This window comes from Apteryx rowi, unplaced genomic scaffold, assembly GCF_003343035.1.
Source record: "Apteryx rowi isolate R43461 unplaced genomic scaffold, aptRow1 scaffold_138, whole genome shotgun sequence".
NCBI lineage: Eukaryota > Metazoa > Chordata > Aves > Apterygiformes > Apterygidae > Apteryx > Apteryx rowi.
Genome location: NW_020447619.1, coordinates 1 through 27,910, shown reverse-complemented (window position 1 = coordinate 27,910; position 27,910 = coordinate 1). Strand labels below are relative to the sequence as shown.

General features: G+C 40.6%; 1 protein-coding gene across 10 annotated transcripts in view; it reads left to right on the top strand.

Moving 5' to 3' along the window:
- The window catches only part of THRB (thyroid hormone receptor beta), a 175,545-nt gene extending 148,260 nt beyond the window's left edge, over window positions 1–27,285 (top strand). For all 10 annotated transcript variants that reach the window (XM_026057264.1, XM_026057262.1, XM_026057258.1 and 7 more), the window contains 6 exons: window positions 6,340–6,440; window positions 10,385–10,532; window positions 11,789–11,994; window positions 15,241–15,387; window positions 19,965–20,223; window positions 21,709–27,285. In XM_026057264.1, coding sequence (XP_025913049.1) covers window positions 6,340–6,440; window positions 10,385–10,532; window positions 11,789–11,994; window positions 15,241–15,387; window positions 19,965–20,223; window positions 21,709–21,950 — 1,103 coding nt within the window. In that variant the 3' untranslated portion in view covers window positions 21,951–27,285. The remainder of the gene's footprint in view (window positions 1–6,339; window positions 6,441–10,384; window positions 10,533–11,788; window positions 11,995–15,240; window positions 15,388–19,964; window positions 20,224–21,708) is intronic.
- Window positions 27,286–27,910: the final 625 nt, after the last annotated feature.

The window sequence follows — 27,910 nt, the reverse complement described above, 5'->3', positions numbered from 1 at the left end:
GGCCTAAACAGAAGGGATAGCAGGGACGGAAACACACGACTTTTTATCCTGCACCTTTGAAAAGGAATGTAATTTCTCAAGAGATGTGGATGATCAAGTCTCTTGAGTCTTGCAGGTTTTGAGGAGACAGATTTACTAAGAGATTTTTGAATTGTTTTCATTTAGTTTTTCTTGGGCCTTCTTGGGCAGGGGGTGGTGGGGGGAGGATAAATAACAACTGATTTTCTCTTTTGTGTCCCTCCAGTCTATTACACTGTCTGGGGTCACATATACTGCTTTAAGGTATCGTTCCTACACATGGTAATTTGAGAATATAGGCATGCAGTAGTAATGAAACAAGCTGCCTCAGATCAGTTAGTAGATCTTGTTCGGTCCGTATGGCTGCTGGGACCTATTCACTGTGCATTTTCCTTTAGAAAGGCATTGTTTTTTGCCATACTTCTACAAAGAGTGTTAAAGAGTTAAAGTGTAAAAGCTGTTGTGGTTCACTATCAGGACGGGTTATAATGGATTATACTACATAAGACTTCTTGGATGGGGGCAACTGGTCCTGCTGAGTACTTAGGCTTGCCAAGACAGTCAGATTAGACAGGCTGGCAGGTTGGAGTCTGGAGAGCCAGGGAGTTACCTCGGACTGCAGGGGAAACACCAGGCACGCCAAGAGCAAGGTCACTTCTTGGTGCTCCCCATTCAAAGCAAAGATCAGGAGTGGGTATCAAGATGAACAAGGTCAAGTCATACCTGACAGATAAAAAGTTAACTGTGAGGATCATACTGTATGCACCAAATGATAGTCCCAGAGGATGACAGACCACAGCACACATGGGCTCAGACCCAGTTCGGTGGGGTCAGTGTTGCTTTTGAGTGGTTCCTCTTAACCAGTTGCTTAGTAGTTTCTGACGAAGAAAAACAGGATGAGATATCAACACCAGAAGTAGGAACCCACCCAATGTTTCCATGGGATTTGTCATCAGATATTCTTTAGTGCTAGAGCACCCGGGTTACTCTGTCCAGACAGCCTCTGCTTCTTCCAGTAGGAGCTTGTATATTTGGTCCAGAATTATTAAACACATCCGTGATGTTCAAGTATTTGCTGACATGATAGGCAAGCCTCTGTTAGTCTACAAATCCTTTGTTTTCCCCCCAGAGCTGCAGGGAGTGAGAGAAGAGGTCTGTTTCTTTGCTTCATCCTCAAACTCAGTTCATTCAGCCTCCTTCTGCTCTTTGACTAAATGCAGCACATACCTCTGCTGCCATCCATGACTTCCCCAAGAGTCTGCATCGTGCTATTCATAGCTTCCATGCTGGCATCACATTCAGAAAAGTACCATTGAATGTTTCTCTACTACTACTGTTTCAAACACTGAATAGTAGCAAAAATTGTGTATCTGCAAGTCTGGAAGCCAAAATTGCACTGAATTTAAGCACAGGTCAGATTGGATAGTTGTAACAATTAGAAAATATTTATAGTGGAAGTTAAGGTTTGCAAGAATCGAATGTGGGTCCCATTATTCCCCTTGGCCTGATGTCTGTTTGCCTGAAGCATGTATCTTTTTAAAACTCTGCTGAAGGTCCAATTTTTCTATTTCCTAGTAGTTTCTGATGCCATTAGCTGCTGGAGGGAGGCTTAAAAATGAACAAAAGTGTGAATATCACTCTCAGGTTTTTAATAGAAAGGTAAAATGTTTATTGCACACTTTTATTGTCAGTGATTTCTTGGGATAAGAATTTTTTGTCCATGTTGCCTGTTGAATCAGTGAAGGAGTTCACAGTATGTGCTTACCTTGTGATGTGGGCATGGTCCTCCAAAGGTAATGAACATCATATTTCACATTTAAGTAACTTAAAAATATATCACTTAATACTTCTGATATAGCAAAATTGGGAATGTGGTGTCATTTAGGGATGCCATTTTTAATTTCTGACTAGGGCTGCCTATGGGAGATTTGTCTTCTCTGCCAGACTGGAAACTTTTCTGGGTTGAACGAAGTCATGAAACCCCAAGAGGGATAGGGACGCCAGTGGTCACGTGTGCAGTCTACTGTCAATATTTAAGGAGGCAGTTTAAACAAGTGATGTCCTGCTCCTCCAGTAAAACAAAGCTGCCATTACATGAGCAGTGCTAACCAGATTATATACTTAATGAAATATCAAAGCATTTAATTCAGAAGTAACTCTTGAGGAAGCAAGCAAGGGATACTGAATTTTAGAGGATAGAACCTATGCTATGTTAAGGCTGGGTTTCATGACACCAGCAATAACAAGAAACCCTTAATCTTTATGAGAAATTCAGTGGAAGATTCTGCTTCCCTTTGCTGCTTCTGCTGCCTCCGGCATCRGCTGTGTGAGGCAGGTGTGAGCAAGAAGGGGGCAGGACAGAGATAACTGCCACCGCTAATCCTCCCCTGGCACAAAGTCCTTTAGGAGCCAGTGATGTAAATTGGAGTAGAAACCCTGCTGTCTCTCCTCCCCCAAGGTCACAGAACCAGCTCCATGTGCCCACCAATCTTTGTGCAAGCACAACTTGTTTGTAATGGAGAAACACAACCTAAATGTAAATCCGGTCTTTTGCCATATCATAGACTGATACCGTATGTCAGTAAGATCTCCGCCAGTTCCCCCACTCGCCTTTCAGATTTCAGGAGCTTTAGCAAAGCTGAGACACAGGCATCTGGGCATGCCTTCAGAGTGCTCCTGCTTCCCAAAGTTACGTAAGGGGGTATTTGTGCCTATCTAATTTTAGGTCCTCTTAATTATGCTCAAACTGGACATCTAAAATTGATAGTACAAGTATTTCCTGCCATCTTTCTCCTTTACTTACTCCTAATCCACTCATCAACCCCCAGAAAGTTCACTTAATTTAAGCTCAATTAATTTCAAGTATTTTCTCTTTGATTTGGCTGTTCCTTTCTGGAAAACCTCTGTCAAGTGTAGTCCTACAAAGGCATTTTAATTAAGCTGCCAGCTAATGAGCTGCCCCTCTGAGGTGTTAGTCGCAGGAAGATGATGGCCATCCACCTTGCAGCCTCCTTCGACTGCCTCACGCCATGCTAGGGCTTGCTACCGGTTGCTGTCTGTGCAACCATGGCATGCCACGTCTCCAGGCTGTCCTGAGCCTTGCTGCTCCGAGTGCTGCATGAACACCGCAAGCTTGGTGGCGAGTTTAACACATTGAGCTACAGATGGGTTCAGCAAGCCAAGAGAAGGGACAATGTTACAGCTAGCCACCTCCAAGGGACTCTCCCTCTTTGCATACCTAATAATTGCTCACAGTCGCCTGGTTTGGTAGGAATCTACCCTCCTAAAGCTGCATTGTGCTGGGGGGTTTAAACAAGTAAGTCAAAGGCCAAGAAATCCATTCAAAGCACGGACATGTAAGTCAATTATCGTGCTGCTCGTTTCCTCCTTTTCTGCTTAGAGAGAACTTACTGTTTTCTCTCAGCCCAGGTCCTGTGCAGCAAGGTCTCACAGCAGTTCAGCATCACAGGACAACCTATCCTTTTGTGAATAAATCCCATCAACCATTTCATACCTCATGGTTTCACCTCTCATGGTTGGGATGGAAGATGAAGAAATATTATTTGTAAGCACAATTAATTTTACAAAATCATCATTTTAGTATGGTGCTGTATGAACAATTTAACAAAGCTCTGGGAGCAGTTTTTGCCTCCCAGATAAGTGTGGAAAGGGTTCTTTTCTCTGAGAGGAGAGTTAATTCACAGTTATTTTGCATATCATTTTATGGACCACCAGAAGTACTTACACCAGTGATTACTCAATTACCCTGTGCTTTTTGTCAGGTAAAATAGGAAACTGCAAGCATTTCCTGAATCAGCCCCTTCCCCCTAAACTAGCATGGCTTGGATAAAATAGGCATGGAGGAGAAATGGCCATTTGTCTGATACAAAAAGACATCTGCAAAATACCCTTTGTCTTTTTATGGATGACATACCTCACCTGGATCCCTGGGAAGGTGATGGAGCAAATAATTCTGGAAATCATTTCCAAGCATATTATGAACAAGTAGATGATAAGGAGTAGTCAGCATGGATTTATGAAGGSGAAACTGCCTTACCAACTTGATAGCCTTCTAYGATGAGGTGATTGGCTTGGCAGATGAGGGAGGAGCAGTGGATATTGTTTACCCTGACCTCAGCAAGGCTTTTGACACTGTCTCCCATAACATCCTCACTGGCAAACTGATGAACTATGGGCTAGATAAGTGGTCAGTGAGGTGGACTGAAAACTCACTGAACTGCCAGGCTCAGAGGGTGGTGATCAGTAGCACAAGGTCCAGTTGGAGACCAGTCACTAGTGGTGTCCCCCAGGGGTCAGTCCTGGGACCAGTACCATTAACCTCTTCATCAATGACCTGGATGAAGGGACAGAGTGCATCCTCAGCAAGTTTGCTGATGATACACGACTGGAAGGAGTGGCTGATACACCAGAGGGCTGTGCTGTCATTCAGGGGGACCTCGATAGGCTGGAAAGATGGGCAGAGAGGAACCACATGAAGTTCAACAAAGGGAAGTGCAGAGGGATGCACCTGGGGAGGAATAACCCTTTGCACCAGTACAGGCTGGGGGCCAACCAGCTGGAGAGCAGCTTTGCAGAGAAGGACCTGGGGACAGCAAGTTGACCATGAGCCAGCAATGTGCCCTTGTGGCAAAGGAGGCCAACAGTATCCTGGGCTGCATTAGGAAGAGCATTGCCAGCAGGTGGAGCGAGGTGATCCTCTCTCTCTCCTCAGCCTTGGTGAGACCACATCTGGAGTGCCGTGTCCAGTGCTGAGCTCCCCAGTACAAGGGAGACATGGACATACTGGAGCAGGTCCAGCAAAGATGACAAAGATGATTAAGGGACTGAAGCATCTCTCATACAAGAAGAGGTTGCAAGAGCTGGGACTGTTTAGCTGGAGAAGAGAAGGCTTAAGGGCGGGGGGATCTTATCAGTGTGTATAAACACCTGATCAGGGGATAGACACAGACTTTTCTCAGTGGTGCCCACTGACAGGACAAGAGGCACAAACTGAAACACAGGAAATTCCATCTGAATCTAAGAAAAAAACTTTTTTTACTGTGAGGGTGGCTGAACACTGTAACAGGTTGCCCAGACACCTCTCTGGAGCAACTCCTCTCTTCTGTGAAGTCTCCATCCTTGGAGATATTCAAAACCCAACTGTACATAGTCCTGGGCAACCTGCTCTAGGTGACCCTGCTTGAGCCGGGGGGTTGGACTAGATGATCTCCAGAGGTCGCTTCCAACCTCAACCATTCTGTGATTCCGTGGAATATTTACTGTATTTTAATAATCTTACAGGTTATGTAAATAGCTGCTCTTTCCACTATTCCCTGGGGGTGAATCTGGGAATCTTTGTATTGCATCTTTACAGAGATAAAGAGAAGTTATGTATTATAAAATATATAGGAAAGTTATGTATAATAACTCCATTAATACTAAGTTGTCGGAACACTTTCTTTGAAAGCTTTATACTTTACTCTGTTTCGAAGTTCTCTTTAGTTTAGAATTACCTTTTGGTTGCTATCAAAATTGTGTTTTGTTTTTTTCCTCAAATTGAAAATATGTTTATTATATCAAAACAGATGTCATAATGGGAAAAGAACCAAGCATATCCGATGTTTTTCCTTGTAGTAATACTTGATTCCACTTGTTGGGTGTCTGCTAAACCACTTCAGAAGAGAAAATATCATTCTCACACATGCACATACACACACACATATTTGAATGCCCACGTATTTTGCCCTGAATTCAAGCTATATGAAACGGTGCTGTGGAACACACCCGGGGAAGGTATGATTGATCCAGCTTTCACTCTCTGTTGCTGGAGCTTTGCAAACCACACCTGCAGAACTGTTTTGAAGCAAATGAGCTGTCAGTAAATATTTCTTCATAACAGGCCTCTGAGTCACTTTGCAAGCTGGAATCTCATCTTACTGCAGTATACAAGCATCTGAGTTTTTTTGTGAAACAGGAAAGAGAAATATACTGTATGTTTCACTGTTGTTTATTTTTTTCACATCAAAGCCTTTGAGGCAAAAATAAATATATTTATTTTTCTGAAATATTATTTCATTCACGAGAGAGTAATCATGTTCTGACTGGTCCTTCTTGACCAGTACATGCTGAAACAGTTTGAAAAATGGAAGGTAACACAGACTATGTTTAAATTCATCTGTAACATTGTTTGCGTGAGCTTTTTATTCAGGGAATTCAGCCAGTGGTTCTGCGAGTTCAGAAGTGTGGGGCTGCTAGACAAGATCTGCAGTGGATTTTAATATGATATTTAGTGTTTATATGCCACTTTCTTTTTCTTTCCAGGGTATATACCCAGTTACTTAGACAAGGATGAGCTATGTGTAGTATGTGGGGACAAAGCCACCGGATATCACTATCGCTGCATCACTTGTGAAGGTTGCAAGGTAAATGGCCCGGTGGGGAAGTGGGAATTAGAAATACCTCTCCAGCTCCTTCTCCATTTATACAGACTTCCTGAACTGCACTGTCAAATAAAACAAAGACAAGATTAGAAGCGAATAAGAACATCCAGTACTGATGATAAGCTGTATTTGGCTATGCTGCTGATCTTCATATGCATAAGGAATATAGTTGATTTTTGCAGTGTTTGCTTTGGAAAAGAAGACAAAGAAGTTAGATATTTTTTGTTGTTGTTCAACCGTTAGCTTTCATTTTTCCGTTTTTAAATGTTTCTTTGGCCACGTTCTCAGCCAGTGCTCATCAGTATTCTTCCGGCGACTTCAGTGAAGCTGTTTATGCAATAGTTGAGATTCTGCCTGAGAATTTGTTGTGATTGCTGGTGTTGCTGTGCCTCTCATAGTTACCATAAAAGATCAAAAATAAAAATCCTTTCCACATGTTCATACAATAGTAACATCAAGCACTTTAGAAAGCATTGACATCCAGTTAAAAAACTTTTTTTTAATTATTTGACTTCTTAAACTTAAGCATATTGAAATGTGCTTTCGATCCTAAACTGGCTCTCCAAGCTACATGAAAAAATCAAAGAGATTGCTTTGAGCAAGTAAATAAAAAAAAAAAATTGAGTAACATAGTCAAGCAAATCTTAAATGATTTCACTGCCATAAATTTCCCTGAATAGCCTGAGATCCTGTAAGAAAGCTATTCTTTCCTGCAGGAAAAAAAAGTTTTTCTGAACAAATGGGACCACACACGTTATGCACTGGTGTCATGGGACTAAGCCACAAAAGTCATACTCTGTTCATCCCCAAAGTCTGGAATATTTGAATCTGAGATTTTGGTTTTGGATTGGCTTCAGAATCCCACATCATAGTAATTTTTACATTGAATTAGCTCCTTCAGTTGTACAGCTTTCCCACAGTTAAATTTATGAGATGGACAAAGACCTAAATATCCTATGTATAGCAGGTTTGTGGTAAATTCATAATGGTTTTATACACATGTAAGTATATATGTGTGCATATGAAAAGTATTTATATACAGGGAAAATTCTGGAGCAGAACAAATGATTCTTACACATTTGTATTCCATATACCAGACTGAAACAATACATAAAATGTATGAATATGACTTAATTGAGGTACAACGACAAGAAAGCAATAGTGTGGCATTATGAAATAGCTCTTTCTCCCAATCTCCCAACTAAACAGCTGGCCACCAACTTTTGTGCTAAGGTTTTTGTTAGCTATTATAAAAATACAGCATATAAAATCTACTTATATCTTCAGATACAGTTCTTTTGTCTGATGTACAATTTGAAATAATGCCTAATGCACAAGAAACTGAGCTAATAATTTGCAACAAGGAAATAATTTCTTTCTCCTAGTTATAATTGGCTTCCAAACAGACTCTCTTGTTTTGTTTTGTTTTGTTTTGTTTTGTTTTGTTTTGTTTTGTTTTGTTTTTCTTCGTGCAAATGTATTCACTAGACAAGATGGTTTGACAGCTCTTTTGTGTGGACACTTTCAAACCATGCTTTGGGATATTTGCATATACGTTTCAAGGTGTATGATTTATCTTCAAGGTTATGTGTAATCAATTCTGGATAAATTAGCATTTACTAGTTGCTTCCACACAAATTATTCAATTTTATAACTACATTAATCAGGGCTGACAGCCAAAAATTTTCTTTGGCGAGTGTTCTCATGAACAAAGCATCCCCTCACATAATTTCTGAAGAATAGATAGTAAGGAATGTGAATGCAATTAAAGCAACATTGAGCTGTGATGTCACTGAAATATTTCTTCAAGTTGTGCTTATTACATCTGTTGCTATATAGATGCAGAGTAAGGGAACTTAAGAAAAGAGAGGTTGCCTTACAATCAAATGTGCTTGCTTTTCTTAGTGGAACTCAGATTTTATACTTTTTTTGTAATTACACTTGCTTTCATTATAGTTTGGAAATCCCATTTCCATACTTTGCTATGTGCACATGTGAAATTTCAAATGGAATATAGGAGTCTGAATCATCTGTTAGAGGAATCAAATGTAGCTGTATGCTTGACTGTAGCTGTGCACACCTATTTATGCATATGCAAACATGGACAGAACACAAAAAGTGAAGGTGGCATATAAATTTGTTTAAAGGCACAAAGATTAAGGCTAAAATTGATAGAGAAGTGGATAATCTGTGATGAAGTGTTTGCACAAGTATAGAGAGAACCCTCCTTATCACGTGGTATCTAGAGATGATCAAAATGTTTTTTACAAAAAGTTTCTGAGAAATATAAAGAAGTGGGAGAATAAAATGTCTGGTCCCAACACAACTGGTGAAGAGCATTACAGTAATAAAGCTAGAGCTACATTAGGTACCATGAAAAGTTTGGAACACAAAAGTTCAGTACCACTTTCTGAGATTCAGCAGAGATTGCTCCATTTCCTGCTATAACAAGAGATTACTCCATGTTCCCGGGCATCCAGAGCCACCTTTGACAGCTTCAGGGAGGAGAGAGGCAGGTCCTGTCTCTAGGATTTCATCTCAGGGATGAGAGTGGATCCAAATCCAGTTGTTGGGTAGATGAGAATATGAGACTTGATCCAAACCCCACATTAGGCTATCCTGCCTTTGATTGGGTTCAGGCCAACAGGTCCCAGTCTTGCAAAGACTTAAGACCAATGCTTTATGCAACTCATTTTGAGTTTTCAGGTCTTTTTGTTATTAAGGAAGAAAGAGCTGTACTCCTAGCTCAAGCTGGATGTTTTAAGATAAAATTCTAATGAAGACAGTGCTCTTCATTGTTTTCAAAGGAGTTAGGAAGTCGAGTTTCATAGTGGTCCTGGTAACATGAGCTGGGTCTCAGTGGGCTTGGTATGTCAGGGTGGTCCCAGATTGCTTTGCTGAATGTGGATGGTCTCAAACGAAGGTGAAATCTCAAACTAAAGTTCAGTCTAAAGTTTTTTTTTTGCAGCCTATCTTGTTCACATTACTGCGGTCATGAGAAATGATTCAGCTCTCTCTGAAATCAGTGACAAAACTCATTTTGAAATTAGTACCAGGATTAGGTCCATAACTTTCAGAAAGAAATTGTGTTTAATTTCTTTAACTAAGGCCAGATCTGTGGGATGTATAAATCAGTGACTTCAGTGGAGCTACATTAGTTTGCACGATCTGAGGATCTGACCTCAGATCCTACTGCAGTTGGCAGTGATATCTTTATTGGTGATGTTTGTTCTGAATACAGAGGTTGCGGGTAGGTAAATATGAATGAATTCTTCTTCTCAAAAATACAAATCATTTGAAAATTAAGATCTATTATGTTGAACCAAATGCAAAGACTGGGCAAATTGTGTTTGACTGCAAAATTCTTAGTGTTGCCTAGATTTGTTTGGTTGGTTGCCTGGTTATTCAGCTTTGATGGAAACAATGGAGGAGAACTGTTCATTTTTAATCCCTTTAAGTAGCACAGGTTACTTGCACACAGCCATTTTTACTAATTGCAATAACAGAAGCTTCCCATTAATTAAAAGTATGTATATGTCTTTTATATCCCTTGAAATGATTGTGTAATTTAGAAGTGGGCTTGAAATAAACTCTCTAGTCCAGATTAAAAAAAAAAAAAAGTCAAAACATAAGGCTCAAAGGACTTCAGGAAGACATATAGTCAATCCTGTATCTCAAGACAGCATTCCTTATGCCTTTGCTTATCTCAGATGTCTATATATTTTTATTTTTTCATGGAGAGATGTTTCATGAAACAGATACCATGCACTAGCAGACTGTTTTGTTCTTTTCCTCTTTGAAAGTTTCATGGAATAAAGTATTTTATCTTGCATATTTAGGTGCATTCATACCAATCCAAAGTGCCTCCCAGTTCAAAAAATTGCACAGTACTAATGCTTTCCAATTTATTTATTTATTGCACTTAGGGGTTTTTTAGAAGAACCATTCAGAAAAACCTCCATCCAACCTATTCCTGTAAATATGAAGGAAAATGTGTGATAGACAAAGTAACAAGAAACCAGTGCCAGGAATGTCGCTTCAAAAAATGTATCTTTGTTGGCATGGCAACAGATTGTAAGTATACTTCTCTCTTTTTTTTCATTTCTCTTTTTGTTTATTTGTTTGCTTAAAGTGCATTGATTGGTGAAGGTTGTTTAAGTAGAGCAGAACTGCTAGCATTTTTTGGTTTTAATAATTTGTACTCCAGAATTATGTTCATTGCATCAAACCACTTTCATAGAGCTATAATCTCTTGTTTACACTTTACCAAACCAGACCTTCGCCCAGCCTTAGCAGCCTGTGCAGCACCAGGAATGTTCACTCTCAGGAGGAGAGGAGGGGGAAATGCATCTGGATGGACACTTTGCTTGAAAAAAACATCTTGTTTAGAAAATTCTGGAGGATGTGAGATTGAATGTCATTGTATGAGTCATCCTGCAGTTGTTTGTTTTATTTTTAGCCATGAAGAAGTTATCTACTGAAAGGAACTCTACTCGCATTCTAAAGAACTAGAACATATGGCTGTAAGATTAACCCTTAGGGGTCTTCTTTTCCTGCCCTTGTGCAGGGATTTACACTAATAACTTCAATTAGTGTAAATGGGAGAAACTCATGTAAATCCCCCTGTGCATTAATGTTAATGATTGTTACCACTGTAATCCTCAGCAGAAAACTGAAAGGAAGACAGACCCAATAAAGAAAAACAACATAAAAATGTTCTAGCTTAACATTTTTAATTGGTAATTTAAGGTATAACAGTGTTTCCTGTATACAGGGAAACAGAAGAAACAATATGATTTCATTTTAGCCAGGCAGAACTTCAGGAGAGGGAATTGGGTAACTCGAGATCGTCAGTTCAACCCCTGCCCCCTCCAACAAATCAGACAATGATTAGCCTCAGCATTTTGGCACCTGTATGGAGTAAGAAGTTGGTCTGGGTCTGATTCTTACCAACACGTATCAGTACTAGAAAGCCACCTCTGTGGATAGCACGTATGGATGTGCCAAAGGAGCTGTCATTGCCTTTTTCTCAGTCCTCCAAAAGCTTTTCTGTATTGGTTTTATTTACYGTGAATAAGCAACTAAAGGCAATGATAGTATACATAATATTTCGAGAAAGGTAAGTCATTCTTTGCAATCTAGGCTTTTGAGAGATTAAAGTTTGGAGAGAGAAATAAGAGAACTATGTCAACTCCAGGCTGTCCCAAAGTACTTCTTTACCAATTAGCTAAGGTGTTTGCAATCAATTAGTGCACCAGGCATAGAAAGAACCAACGATCAGACAAGCCTAAGAGCTTCCTGCCATTTCTGTGTGCTTTTGCCCCTGTTAGTGGTGTTGGATGACAGCAAGCGATTGGCAAAGAGGAAGCTAATAGAAGAAAATCGCGAGAAGAGACGTCGGGAGGAGCTGCAGAAAACAATCGGGCACAAACCAGAGCCAACAGACGAGGAATGGGAGCTGATCAAAGTTGTTACTGAAGCACATGTGGCCACCAATGCACAAGGAAGCCACTGGAAGCAGAAAAGGAAATTTCTGGTAGGCACAGTGGCCTTGTACACTGCTCTCGCTGTCACGTTCTTTTATTTCCTTCAAAGTCCCTTCCTAAGATGGCAACCCCAAAGAGGGTATATCTGCAGGTGTGTCCACGTGTATGAGAAATGGATGATTTCTACTGTTACTGCTTGCTTATTCTTGGCTGAACCTCAATATCTGATCAAACCATGTATTTCAAAAGATAAACAGCATGTTGCTGAGTTAAGGCTTAACCAGCTGGACGCCCTTAATGTGCTATGATTAAAAAAAAGCAGAAAAATAGTTTGCCTGCTGATTAATAAGTGTATCAGTCTGTAATACATACTATGTCTTTTTGTGTACGTATGTATTCAGGGATAGTTGTTTTCATTAGGGACTAACATACAACATATTGTAAATGTTATAAAACAACAGCAAGTTTTAAATGGAAGCTGATATTTTAAGTAATAACTTGTGCTTTTTGTTTTCTCATTCCAAAGTGAGCACATTTCTTAAAATAAATTTGACAAAGAGGAATTAATTTCAGTGAAAGCAGGATGATACATACACTATAGCATTGGGATGGCATACTGTAAGACTGAGGTTTTCTGCTTGTAACTAAGGATCAGAAAATACATGGTGGTGTGTGATGCTCAGCCTTAGAAAAAGATTTATTTGATTTTTCTAAATTGATTTTTAAAGGAAATAAGGGCAGAATACAAAATGCTTAGACAGCACAAAAGAGGGATTGGCAACTGCATGTCAGGAATACAAGGGGGTCTTTAATAGTCTGTGTATACCAAACCAGATAGAGAATGTTCATTTTTTGCAAGCCTAGGTTCCTGCTGCCTAACTCACAATGGGAATCTTGATTTACCATTAAATTGCTAAGAGAAATTTTCTATTCAAACCAGCTGATCCCTTTTATAATATTTTGTTAATTCCAGTGTCAGTGCTCATATTTTTGTATGTGTGGTCACATGTTTGTATTAGCATGCAGGGGGGAAAACACAGGGGAAGAAGCTTCTTGTTTGCCAGCAAGAAGTAACAGAATTTTTCCAATTTTGTTGCACAGCAAGTTTTCCTTCATTGCTTTTAACAGGCCAAAAGCTGAAACTTGTTCTTTAACATCAGCTGCAATAATGCATTTTTTTACTTGGACAGGAGTATTGTTCCTTCAGTATCATCTGGTTTGGGATAAAAATCAGGGAGCTGAAGAGCAGGGTTGGGAATGAGGACATGGGCAGAAAGCTGGCAGGGGCAAGGCCACCGTAGCGTGGTGGGTCAGGGACATGCAGGTCTGGCTGTGTAGGGAGCGACGCTGGAGGGAAGGAGCACCCAGCACAAGGCTGCCAGGGAGGGCCAGGGGAGATTTGACGATGGGACTCCTGGGAGAGGGGACAGCTGTGGCAGAGAGCAGGGGCTGCAGCTGCAGCGGGCGATTCAGAAACCATCAGGAAATTCCACAGTTGGTTCCTAAACCAGACCAACCCGCACTTGGTGCAGCCCTGGCATCGGGGCCCCCTTGGATTTTGCCRTGGTTTGCAGGGAAGCATAAACAACTCATTGATGCCTTGCAGTGGGCACAGCAGGGGAAGGGGAGGCTGGCCTGAAAACCTCTATGGGGGGGGTCTTGGCAGCCACCCAACAGAAGCTGTGGAAGAGTCAGAGGAGGGTCTGCAAGCCCCAGGAGCCGTGGTCAGTCATTAGGCAGCTGAGGCTGGTTCTCCAAGAGCTTCTTTGAGGTTGGGACCTCTTTCCCTGTTGAGGTGAGGTAGGTGGTGAAGGCTTTCCAGCTGCATGCCTGTCTGGAGTGCATTGGTTTTAGCTAGTGATCTTGACTTCTTTGGACTTTCCCAAGAAAATGTTGTTTTCTCTTTTCCTCCCTATCAATGTTCTGCATGGTTGTAAGCATTTGGTCTTCTTGCTTGGAAGTGAGGAAGATTGTTTATCATGAGCACATAGACAATGTAGTTTCATTTCCCAAGGTTCAGGGAGGGGGGAACCTAGAACTGGGATTATTTGAGCTTTTTAACAGGAACCCCTAGATAATTGAGGCCAGTCCTCTTGTTCTTTTACAATTGGTGCTTGTTTTATTAGTGCGGCGCTGAGTTTTTTCCTGGAAGAAGTTAGGTTTGGATTCAGATTGATGACAGAGCTGTGGAAGGGTCTTTTATGAAGTGTTGCTTTAAAAAACTATTGAGCACATGTTTTTATTGTAGACAGCAGTTTCAGCAGCTCCCCTGCTTGAGTGCCCTTATATAAATGTCATGAGCTCCGTCAGTCTTAAAGGCATTCTTCTCTGAGTCTTATGCGGCTTTTAACTTTCTAAAGTGAACAAAATGGAACCTCTACATAGTGTTTGGCAGGCCTTTTATAACTGCAGAGCTGTACTTAGCAAACAGAAGAACAGCTTCAGTATGTGTTCTTTAAAATACATAGTAACACTGACAAACTGTCATAGAATCAGGTGAACAAATCAAAATGCAGCTGGAATAAAAAACACTCATGCATGGATTCTGATCAAGACTTTCATTATGTGTTCCTATTGAAATCCTCAAAATAGGATTTTTGCAATGGAGAAGCCTTGAGCTGAAGTCATGCAGAAGATGATTTTCAACCTAAATTTTATCCGGATTAGTTCAAATTATGTTCAGTTTATCCAGACTAGCTTCAGATTAGCCTTTTCTTAGTCATCAGTTGCTTTAGCCTAGTTCTCAAAATAGGCCTTGGCAATTGCCAGGAGCTCTGTGATATTGGGCAATCTCTCCTCTGGGAGAGATTTGAGAACTTCAAGTAGGTGGGAGAGCCCAATCCTGCAAAGTAAGCATCTTCCAGGCGATGATGAGGCACCTCAGCTCCCTTTGGTTTTAAGGAAACTTGAGACTTCTCAGCACCTGTAAGAAACTAGATTATCCCTATATTTTTTAGCAAAAGTGCACAAGCTACACCCACAAGATATTCAGATACAGGCACAAGCAAGAAACTGCATGTGCACAGAAATGCAGCAGCCCACACAGCATGGGTAGTGGCATGCCAGGCACCCGTTTCTCTGTGCAGTCACCTCTTCCACAAATGCTGTATAAACAGATTCACATTTTGTGGCATAATGGGCTTTACTTAAAAAGTGGATAGTATTATTTCTTAATTTAATAAAAATGTATTGGTGAACTTTAATAGCTTATCTTCCCTTGCCAAGCAGGACTTTCTAGATCAAATATTTGATCTAAGGTAGATTGTTCCTTTATATATCTTTCTTTATATCCTTAGCCAGAAGACATTGGACAAGCACCAATAGTCAATGCCCCAGAAGGTGGGAAAGTGGATTTAGAAGCCTTCAGCCAGTTTACAAAAATTATCACACCAGCGATTACAAGAGTGGTGGATTTTGCCAAAAAGTTGCCTATGTTTTGTGAGGTAAGAAAACCATCTTGCATCCCTTCTTTATCTACTGGATGTTAAATTCCATTCAAAATACTGCTGGCACTGAACCATAACAGGCATGACTTTACTAAAAGATCAGTATGTTTAAAATCAGAAAAATTGGAGAATTATAATAGATGAGATTGGAATTATCTGGGTTTTATTTAGTTTTGTTTTTCATGTAACTACTGAATTCCTGATTTTGTTGATCTCTTAAGTCATCATGATTCATTAGGGACTCGAATGTGTCTTTAGAGGTGGCCTTGAACAAAGCCAATGAGCAAAAAGAGTTTGTCTAAAAGTATCTTTGATACATTTCATCAGATCTTCGAACACACAGAGTTCCCTCGGTGCTTCCTGGCTGCTTGGCAGTTCTGATATTGTGGAGATGGATCTATATAATAACAAATGCTTCAAATTCAGGAAAGCATCCCTATCCAGGAATGGCAATTGCCTCATTGTATTCCCTAGGTATGTTTTTCATGAACAGGGAGGGGGTATGCAAAAGAGTCTGTAAAAGTAATGGACTGTCATTCCATGCAGATACTCACATGTAAAATATACAGTACATAGTCCCTTTACTTGGTTGCACATTAGGAATACTCAGGCCCTAGGCTAACCTGTTTACACTGAGGTTATCCCTTTCAGTGGAGGTCCAAACACAATGGCTGATATTTTTCCTGACTTAAACTGTATCCTAACTGCAGCCTGAATGTAACTGAAAATAACTTGTCTTGTGAGTCCCTTAGGATCCACAGCCATGGGAGTTTTAATATGGAAATATCCCCACTCCAGCGTGGAAGGATGCCTGCCTGCGCTCCCACACTGTAGAGCAACACTTGACTCCACTGGTTAAATGCCAAGAGAATGACATTGAAAATGGGAGTAACCCTGCTAAGAAGTTCTTTGGGCTCCCTAACACGGGAACAGCTTTTCCTCCTAATAACTAAACATCAGTCAGGAAAGAAGTTTAAGGCAGCCATAGCATTTTACCCTTTTTTGGCTGACAGCTTTTCTTTAAGGTCAGTCAAAGAGAGCTATTTATGTCAGCTAATGGTCTTTACCTCTTCTGGCACCTACAGAATAAGAGGAGGTAAATATCAATAGTTGGCATAGTGAAACAGCTCTCCCTGGCTAACCTCAGCATTGGCTCTATCAGCCAAGAAAGCATGAAATAGTGGCCAAGCATGAAGATTTTAAAATAGGAAGAATGTATCCATAGATCAAGAGGCCCCTGCAGCACTCAGTGTCTGAGGGAAGCTGTCTCCTCCGATTTGGTGTCTCTCGGTGGGAAGTTGCAGTGACATTCCAAGGTAGTCTTTTTAATTTAGAAAGCTTTGTCAGTCACACACAGACTACAGTGCCCATCTGACATCTCGTGCCCCTCCTGACTACCATGGGCCCACTTGTGTCAGAGCTGAGCAGAAGGCATGGATGAAGAAATTAAGGAGTTGTTGGGCATGACCTCTGTAGGTTACACAGCTCGGCTAGGACAGGCTTTGTTTACAGCTGAGCCACTTTGTGAACCTGACACCCATGTACAGCGAAGTCTGATGGCAGAGTGAGGGACAACTCATCATGAACACAAAAGAGTAGGACAACTGTCTTCTAAGCTGTCATATAACTCCTGCTGTAGCATAAAGAAAATGATAAATGTTTGCTCCCTTTTGAAGGGGCACATTCCTGATAACTTTATTTAATACATTTATGTTTTTTAATCCATGTTTTTTTCTGAGAAGCAACACTATGCGGACTGTGAATTTGTTTAAGAGGAAAAGCCCTCCTTTCTCCCATAGGATCTGCCCAGCATTCAAACATTATCACAGTTCCTAATTGCCACAGAGGATGTGACTGCTGTAAATCTCTACCAAGGAGAGGCAGAGCAAGGAGCATCCATGGCCAGCTACGTATCTGTGTCTCCTTTTTCTTCTTTCTCTCTTTTTTGCACACATACACAAGCCATCAAAGCACTGTGACTGCCCAGCATAGCTCATGTGTGTCCATTGGCCTTTCATGCAAGGGACATACCCCCAAAGCAAGAATCTAAACATAGAGTAATGGAAAGATCAAAAAAACTTCATTTTCTTCTCAGTATTTCTTCTGTTTCCTTATTGCACTTCCTTCTGCTTAGAAAATGAAGACTGCCTGAGCAGCATTTAATCAGTTTGATGTGGGTTTAGGTGTCGCAGATATCAGTGCTTCCATGTTGGGTAAGGCTATGTAAATAGCCTTCTAGATAGCTCAGCTCAGCTCCGTGGTGCCGAGTTCACACGTGGTGGCTACCAGTACACCCTGCCAAGGTGAGCACCTCAGATTACTGCCTTTTGCTTTTGCTCCCTGCAGAGAGAGAAGGACAGACCTATGTGTGGCTGAGGTTAGTCACATTTGTCTACCCCACTCCCGGAAGGTGCCCTGGTCGCACCACTCAGTGATGAGTGTAGGATTGAACTCTGCATAGTCTGGAACAGAGCTGATGTTCAGGCCCCCATCCTTGGTAAATGCTGCTGTTGGTAGATTGAAGCTGAGGCATGGTGTCCATGAAGCTGGTATCCGGTGTATCCTTCAGAATTAGGAAAGAAGGTGAAGGATGGGCATAATCAGCTCACTAGTACCATAAAGAAGTTCTAAGAAAGATTCAAGTAGGAAGAGAAATTCTTTTTGATTTAATGGCTCAGTGAATAAAATAGCTGAACTGTCATGTAATACCTTACTATCATTTGTCTAACTCTTCCCCCATTCTTCTTTCTGCTTATTCTTTCTTCATTTCTCTTTTTTTCTTCCCTTCCCCCTTTCTTCTGCTCATGTCCCTTTTTTCTCTGCAGTTACTCCTTTTTGATATCTCTTCATGGTTGCTTTCACATGTCCTTTTTTTATTATTTCTGGCTCTGTTTCTTTCCCTACTTCAGCCTCAGCAGCCAAACAGTGGTGGTGTCGTTGGCAGCTAGACTGCCACTGTGCTTATGCAGCCCTCCACAGGCTACTGCTGAGCTCAGAGAAAGTGATTTGCCCTGAATAGGATGAGTCATTTTTCTTACGTATCAAACACTTTACACCTGAAGTTGACATTGCTGGAAAAATAGCTGCATGATTCAATTCCCCTTCTGACTGTGACAGGCTTTGTGCTTAAAAGTTTAACAGGCAACTGCTTTTCACCAGTGTTAGGTAACACTGTGTTAGGTCCAGCATCCGCTCTATATGGTTTTACACCAGATAAATATAATTGCTTTTTGAGTACACAGTTGCCACATAAACTTATAGATAGTTTTTTCATTCTGAATTGCAAATCAAGTAATAAAAACTTCATATGAATCAGAAGTGGATGGATTTTAGCCTCCTTTCAATCTAGGGAGAATTGATTTGCTTTTTCATAAACCTGACCCATTGCTGTTGATCTAATGACAGCCTCAAAATAGTCTTGGTGGTATTTGCTATCATTTAATTACCTACTAAAACATAAAGACATGCTATAAAGATCACATTCTCCTACTGTCCCAGCATCCTGGCAGTACCTTATTAAAGAACCTACATGCATCAGTTCAGACAGCCTACCATTTTTAATGTTATGGAAAAGAGAAGTCTTGCCACATGCCCTGAAGGTTATGACTTATGCACCAGCATAAAAACCGGAACTCTACAACAAAAAGCAATTTTTTATTCCCTGCAGAATTTTCTGTCTGTCTAGTGATAACCAGGGAGATGAGCCTCACAAGGCGAAAATAGCTTAGTAAGTTGACTGTTGTTTGAAATGGACTGTGAGAATTAAGAGTACATGCCCCACTGACTGAGGTATTGGTTCTAGATACAGAATTTTATTTCATTCTTTTTATTTAAAAAGCAGTTCACTCTTACAGACCCTCCCAAGCATCATCTTTCTTTTTCACTGGTCAGGTGAGAAATAAGCATGGCTGGCAATGAGTTTAACTGGGATAACTAGTGCCTTTATCAGCCCCAATTATAGTTTAGTCTATTCTGCCAAGCTGTAAGCTGAGGGAGCTCAGGAGTGGCAGAGAGAAGGGTAAACAGTTGAAAGCAGTGACCACTTCAGCTGTCTCAGATCCACCCCTGATGCAAGACAAAACCCACAGTATATGTCACCACCAACCTGGCAGCTGGCAGTTCTACTTCATCCTTCACACTCTGTGAAATGTTCTGCAAAATGGAAAGCTACTTTCTTAATGTTTATTAGACTTAATTTTATAAAGCTCCCACAGACTAAGGGTTCCCACTTCTGCAAGCTGGGTCACTTCGCTTCCATTTCTGAACCAGCTTGGTTTGCACTGAATATCTTGCCCAGGTCCCCTTCCCCACAACTGTATGACTGCAAGATTTCTGAAGGGCGTGTGGGACATTAATGCCCCAGGAGTTTCTAAAAGTAGGAATGTGAGTCTTGGGAGTTTTGTGACATGCACTGGAACTGGCCGGTCAGCAGGATGTTTGTAGTGTAACTGTACTATGTGATGTAGTGTCCTGGGGTGTTGACTGCAACTTCGTCGTCATGGATTTATTATAGTTGTAAAACCAATTCAGTTTGAAAAACACATCTTTTTCTTTGCCATTTATAATTTCTGCAGCTGCCATGTGAAGACCAGATCATCCTTCTGAAAGGCTGCTGTATGGAGATCATGTCACTCCGTGCAGCAGTTCGCTATGACCCTGAGAGTGAGACTTTAACACTAAATGGGGAGATGGCGGTAACAAGGGGCCAGCTGAAAAATGGGGGTCTTGGAGTGGTATCTGATGCCATTTTTGACCTGGGCATGTCTCTCTCATCATTTAATCTGGATGATACCGAGGTTGCCCTTCTTCAGGCTGTTCTGCTCATGTCATCAGGTGAGGACAGAAACCCCACCATTTTGAAACTTATTAGTCTTTGTCACAAACCTCTCCTTAAAACAAATAGAGTATGTTAGATCTTGTTGCACTTACTAGAGTAATGTGGGTGAAATTCTCTGTCAAAATCCTGATACAGCTTAAAATTAGTTTGGTGAACACTAGAAAAAAACTTCAGAGAGATGGGCATAAAAGTGGCTTTGGTCACACACCTTGTTCAAACAGTGTAGTGACTTAGGGAGGAGGCAGGGGTGATCATCAGAAAGAGATCAGTGAAAGAGCTGGTTCTGAGCCAATTTGCCTTGGCTGAAAAATTGATAATTAAACAACAGTCGTCCTCATAGTAAGTTCTCTTTTCCCCTAGGTACTGTCATGCACTGGCTGGGAAGTACAGATCATACACATTTCCATCAATCTCACATGCTTAGTTTGATATACCTTCTTCTTTTCCTACTTAGCAGCACCACTGCTTGCTAACTGGCATTTGAGGGCTGTGCAGTTAGTTTTCCCACACTGGGACCATTTGCAACTGGTCTCTTGGTGAAGTGATACAGCAGCAGCTTAGGCCATTTCATATGATTTCCAAAGGGTTTCTTTCCTGACCTTCTCAGATCCAGTATGTTTTCAAATATGCTTCCACTGACTGTGCCAGCCCAAAGAGGAAATTCCATTCTTGGGCAGTGACAGATTTGGCCAAGTTTTGTTTTAAGACCACTTTAAAGACTGGGCGCTGAATAATCCATTGACCAGTGATTTATAGGCTTTAACTGCAGCCAGGACAGTAAGGTTTCCACATTCATCACAACACAGCACTTGACCTTCCCAGTGAAAACATTTTGATTTCTTTTTAGTTTCCTACACAGTGATATATAAACAGGGGTTCAGAAGGCATTTTAGAGGTGCTTTCCTCAAAGTGCCTCCTGAGGACTGACTTGCAGAGGGAACTTTTCCAGCACTCTGCTGGGTGCTGGGTCAGACAAACTGCCAAACCTTTGGCCTTTACTGTTCCTTGCTGCTCCAGAACAATTTCCTTTGCAGCTCCCCTGTGGATCAAAGCTTGACACCTGGTCAGGCTGCAGCTAAACAGACATGAAAGAATTGTAATTTAGATTTCTGACAAGGAAATCTAAATGTTCTGTACTAGTTGTTTTACAGCATGATATAGTTAGAGGCCTCAGCTAAGATCAAGGATTTGTTGTTGCTCTAGTCAGTGTAAGGAAAGACTCCCCAAACAGCTATACTCTAAGCAGGCAAAACAGACAAAGAATGAAGAAAGGATTATCATCCTTTTTAACAAGGATAGTACAGAGGCACAGATAAGTGAGATGTCCAGGGTCAAAAAGTTGTCTGTGGCAGAGCCAGATGTCCCAAGTCTCAATTCTTTTTTCCTAACAACTGGATCATCCTCTCTCTCTTGATTTTTTGATCAGGCATTCATTAAAGTAAAYGGGTAATAACAGCAGTTCTGTTCCTTTGTATCTACAGATCGCCCAGGTCTTGTCTGCGTTGAGAGGATAGAAAAGTGCCAGGAGGGTTTCCTCCTGGCATTCGAACACTACATTAATTACAGAAAACACCACGTTGCACACTTTTGGCCAAAACTGCTGATGAAAGTGACAGACCTGCGGATGATCGGAGCCTGCCACGCCAGCCGCTTCCTGCACATGAAGGTGGAATGCCCAACCGAACTCTTCCCTCCGCTCTTCCTGGAGGTGTTTGAGGATTAGAGACTGGAGCACTCCCGCATCCCCATAGCACTACTGGCTGCCATTTCATTCCATTGCCCAGCTCTTCGGACGTTTTGTTTGTTCTTCTTACCTTGTTCTGCTCTGTTTCTTGAGGTGGGGTTGGGTTTTTGTTTCGGGTTGCTTGGGAGCTGTTGTATACACATGGATGAAAACATCCCTTTAATGCGGGTACTTGTGACTATTGCAGTTCATTCCTCCATCCTTTGATGCGAATGCTTAGATAGCTTAACAGTGAAAGTACAAACAGACCAGTCTCATTCACCAGCACTTATGTGGTCACCAGTTCATGTGCATCATTGCTTGGAGAATTTGGGAGATAAATTGAAGTGACAGAAAATAAATTGGCCTCCAAATTAAAGCGGCTATTGGTAATTTGACCCCGGCAATTCTATCTAGTATTTTGCAGGGCACAAGTGACCGTTTCATGAGATGAAATTTCTAGTCTTCATGGTTGTTTCTATTGTAGCAACTGCCATTATGATCTAGGATCTTCGTCATCATCATGATCCCGTCATTATCTGAGGATTGTCCAGCAGCTATGATTTAACTGTGCCCCATAAATCAAATATTTAAAAAATACAGAGTGGTAGAAGGGACTGACTCATTTTCTTTCCATGTGTATAAAAAAAGAAAGTACTATCCTTCAGTTCTTACTACATTTGAACTCCAGGTAACTTCACTGGAAAGTCTTTCAGAGTAAGGAGGGAAATTTGATCCTCTGAGGTGCTTTTCCTGAGTGGAGGGGGTCTGCTTTTTCCAAGGTGTGTGGAGCACTCTGAAGGAGTAGGCTCCTTATCAAGCTAGCAGGAGTTATTCAGGGATGTGGATGATCACAGAATGATGATAAGGAGAATGAAACATTGTGATGACCTCCAGATGGGACAGAAACCAACTGTGTTATTAACAATGCTCAAGACTGTACAGCTTTATCCCAGTAATACAAATAGTGTTGCTTGGCAGTAATGTTTTGTTTTATATATATATAAAAAGTTTATATGCACATATATATATAATTTTATATATATATAATTACAAATCTTCAGCAGATGTCTTAAGCATATTTCCATATTTTTATCTTTGCTCTGTCTCCTTTTCTCACCCTCTCCTCTGTGTGTGTGCGTTTATGTGTGTTGATCACCTAGGTTCTCTCCCTCCTTGGGGTGTGTATGTGTTTTATTTGGCTAGATTCTCTTTTGATTCCTTTAAATAATTTATTTCCATTAACTGCACTAGCAGGAACTGAACTGAGCAATGACAGGATGTCCTGCTGCCGAAATCTGCACACCAGTACTCACAATACTGGAATGTTTGGACCTGTAATGAGGGCATTATAGGTAGAGGTTCTTCTCCGTCATCCATCTCCCTTCAGGGGTGTTCTTCCCTGGAGTTTGTAAACTTGATATTAAACCATTCTCTGAATTTGTGTGATACATCAAAAGCATCTTTCTATTCTTCCTGGGAACTCAAAGACTTTGTTCGCATATTCCACACTTCCTCATATCCCACATTCTGTTGTGTTGTACATTCATTTGTATCCGTTTCTCTGCTATTTATTGATATATTGCCTGGCAAGTCAGCGGGCATGGTTAGGGTGGATGTCTTGACTTTCAGAGCTCATGGCCCACATTTAAACCCTTATGTTTTGCATTTATCTCCTCATGAAAATATGATACTCAGGAACTTATCTCCTAGATGGGACACAATGCGGGGGGGGGGGGTGTTAAATTCTTTCCACCTCTGTTTTACTATGTCAGTGACTAAAGCCTTTGAAGGGTTATAGGCTCTGTTTTCAGGGACATGAAATCTCATTCTCCCTGTTCTTTGAAATCATATGCACCTGCAATAAGTTGTAAGCATTGATGTTACTGCACTGTACTGTAACATACTGTTACTGTGTGGGTTTGTGCCCATAATTTTGTGAGAATATAAAACACAGCGGGGTGTTTAGGGTTTTTGCAGGTAGCAAGGAAGTCAGGCCATTGGAAATTTGCCCTTAAATGTTCGGTGATGTTGAAGAACATCTGTTGTGGGCTGTGTTTGCTCCATCTCCAAGCATATGTTTTAATGACATGTCTCTAGTCAAATCCCTTATACAGCAGTGTGTCTTGTGGACAAGGAGTTGAAAACTTTTTAGCCTTTTGGAACAAGAGGCCAGACAATGTGGTGAACTAGCATGCATTCAGGTCTGCAGAGTCTTGCTCAGATGAGCAGCACCAATAGTCAGCAAAGCATTTTAGCTATCTGATTTGGAAATGGCTTGAGAAGGCACTGACAGCATATATGGAAAGCAAAACCATTGCACAAAACTTAATCAAGTCAGTGAGGATGTCAGATATTTTTGGAATGTTAACTAAAACAGCTGATCCATTACTTGCATCTGTACCAAAAATGGCTGGCAAAAAAGAAAAGAAGTATATGTCTTTTGGAGATTTGTTTCGCCATGGATCTGAGGATCCTGCTGATGCCAGTCTGAGCATCTCACCTGATTACTCCTAAATGTGAGCTTGGATTAGTGTACGATCTTTTGACTGTGTTGCAGAGACAGAGGATAAAAAACATTGTTTTTCTTCTGGGTGTATTCACAATGACCTCACTACAAGGTCCATGGTGCTTTGTCTATTTTTCAGAGCTCCAGTTCTGGGAGTCATGCTGCTACTTGAGAGGTTCAGCTCTGATTAAGATCAGCAATTCTCATCCACTGGGTTATAAAGAAAATCAATAGCCTAAACATTAAATAATGAGATGGGAAATAACTATCCAACAGTGACTTTGCCTAGCTCATAACTATTGGAGCCCTCACTTCTGGTTCTTGAACGCTTAGGATTGACAGGATTGCATTAATCAAAAAATAAAGATCAGAGGTTTAAAAAAATGTGAAAGAGCGACTGGATTGACTTGTGGAAGCTGCAAGAGATGAAAGAACTTGAAATGCCCGGAACAGAACTGCAGTTTTAGACAGTGCTGAGAATTAACCCGTCACACACTGGCTGCTGCAAAAACAGTTGGTGATACAGGAAGCTGCTCCCCCCAGGATCTACCGTGACAAGATACGAAATTTTAAAACACAGCCTGCATAAATGGATGTCTGAATTCAAGCACCTAAGCTCATTTAGGCATCCAAGCTAATGGCCTGACTTCCCAAGATGCTGATGCAGTTTGGAGTTGTGGGTAATCAGGGTTCAGAAAATCGGGCCTACTTCCTTAGAGGACTGCAGATGGGCTGAAGTGCCTAGGGTTTGGCAACCAACTTTGAAAGGTTTGGCAGTGCTTTAAGCAGAAAGGACATATAGCAGCATATTTTTCTAATGTTTTAGATTAAGTTGGAATCTGGCACTGATTAAGAGAGGGGAATTAGTATTCCTCAGCTGAAAACTAAGATCAGGCTCTTAGTTTGACATATTTGATTTACTGACATCTAATGGCCTGACTCTGATCTCCTACCAGTCTTATTTTGTGCGACTTCATTGACTTCCTCAGTACGACTCCTGATTTACGTGATCATGAAAACAAAACTAGAACATGAGGACGCTCCTGCAGACTCTTTCCAGTGGATACTGACCTTAGTCTTGCGAAGACTTGTGGACATACCTGCTTTAATATACCAGTGGTCTGAAGCCATTCTAGGATTGAGTCACTGGATTTACCAGTCTGAGTAGCAGACATCAGTACTGCAATCAGCAGGGTTTGTGGGAACTTGCCTTTTGACTGAAATAACAAACCTGCGCTTTTCAGTGCAGTCCATCTGATGGTGCCACATAACTCTCATTTTTGCTTTGTGGTCTATATGTGGGTTTTATATAGAAGATTCTTCCTATCAAACCTGATTGTCTTCATTCATGTTTTTGCCCTGAATAACATGTGCGTTTAGATATTCATTTCATGTGTAACCTCACTTAAGTTATGATATTTATAATGACATATATAGTGTGTGATAATGATTTTCGTTTACATTCTGCCAAAATGTAGACGTTAGAGTTAGACCTCCAAGGTCCAAAATCATCCTTGAGCAAAGTGCTTGTTTCTTCAGAGACAGGCATCAGAAAGAGGAAAAGCTGTCCAGAAAGAAATATTTGTATCAGAAATCTGCCGAGACAAGGCTGTAGATCACAAACAGAGCATGTCATTGCTAGTGATGTATTTTTATGCTATGGAATTCTAACCTGTATGTGTCATATTGACTTTTTGCTGCATGAATCATAAATTATAAAAATCAGTCTTATGGTTTTGAGATGTAGCCAGCATTCCTAAGGCTAAACCTTTTTCATTGACAGAATCAAAATCCACAACCAAGGAACATACTCCTCTCACTGTGAGAGCAATTGAAGTGTTCAACATTTATCTTTTCACAAAGGCAGAGGCAACAGGACCTCTTAATGTGTCTTGTTATTGTGATCATCTGGAAATGATTGCCAGACGTTTCCTTTTGATATAGCAGTGAAGTGATCCGTATTTAAATTTTATAGAGAGAAATTTTATTCTAGTGTGATAGAGATTTATTTTCCACTTAAAGATTCAAAACAGTGTGAGCACATTTTTTTACTATGGTATATTTTTGCTTTAAAATTAAAAACAACAAAAAAAAGGTTTGGCCTTATCACAAAGTTTTAGTGTGTCGTATAGATGTTAGCAAATGCAAAAAGTATGCATTATTTGTGTGTATTCACATTGACTGATGTCGCCTTCAAAAAGCAATATTGTGCAGGTAATAAGTTGTTTGTGACTGTCCATTGCACAGTTTACCTTCTTTAAAAGCTAATCTTGTTTATGCACAAGACAATCAAATATAAGTCTACATCAGCACCCGGGTGTAGATTAAATTTATGTAAATTACTGAGCACAATGTTAAACATTAAAAGACACTTTATTTAATTATACATTTAATGTTGGTAAAGATAGTATCAGGGCATGAACTAGCTGACATACTGTAATTTCTTTTTCTCCTTTCTTATTTCCTTAGCACTCTTCAGTTTTAATTTGCTCATAAATACATCAAATTAGTCATTCATGATTTTCTTTAAGAGAAGGGTGGTTTGGGTTTTGTTCATTTGTTTTTATGAAGTTAGTTGGGAGCACTTCTTTCTTTGTCTGTGAGGTTTGTGGGTTTTGCTCATTTGGTTTATTTTTTTATATCAGTTTCATGCCCTGAGGTAAGGCAAACATTACACAGTACAGTAAAAAACAAAGTACTTTGGATGATGTATTTTTTTGCAGACAGTGTTAAGTGATATGCTAGATTGGTAATATTTTTTCAGCCTAAAATATATTAAAAAAAAATCTGTGATCACAAATGTTTTAAACTATCTAAAGAGAAAATTTGTATATTTGGGGGAAGAAAATAATTTTTACTTGGCTTTTGTAAGCAAATATTAAAATGTAATTATGAATATAGTGGGCATAGATAACTGTGTAAGCTTGAATTCTAAAAAAAGAAAAAGCTTATAACTGAAAAGTGGTTCTGGTCTCTCTGTTTGCTCCAGAATGTGTAGCCACTTCTGTCCCCCACTTTGAGGATGCTGTAAGGGGGAAAATAGGACCCAGGGCAGAATGGTATATTGCCTCTAACCTAACATTTCTGTCCTTCTGCATCCCTTTCATCACATATCTTATATCTTATCTAAYCTTCCTCTGCCCTCCCCTCCCCAGGGCTTCCAGTCAATGGATTTCACTTCCCCGCTGTTCGGATGAGCCAAACTTAATTCACTTCAGTGAACTGACTCATGATTTATGTCTCACTCAATTACATTTTTAAGGGAACGCCTTTTTTTTATTTCTCCTTTCCTACTCTAGACGAGGCTGGTGTGACAGGAGACATAGGCCTCCTCTCTTGTCACCCTTTCTATGTCTCAGTCTATTACCTGTTGGAGAAGGTTTCTTCGTTCAGATAGTCTCCCTATTCTTATATTCCTTGGTAGTTTTGGATTTCCCCAGGTCTCCCATCC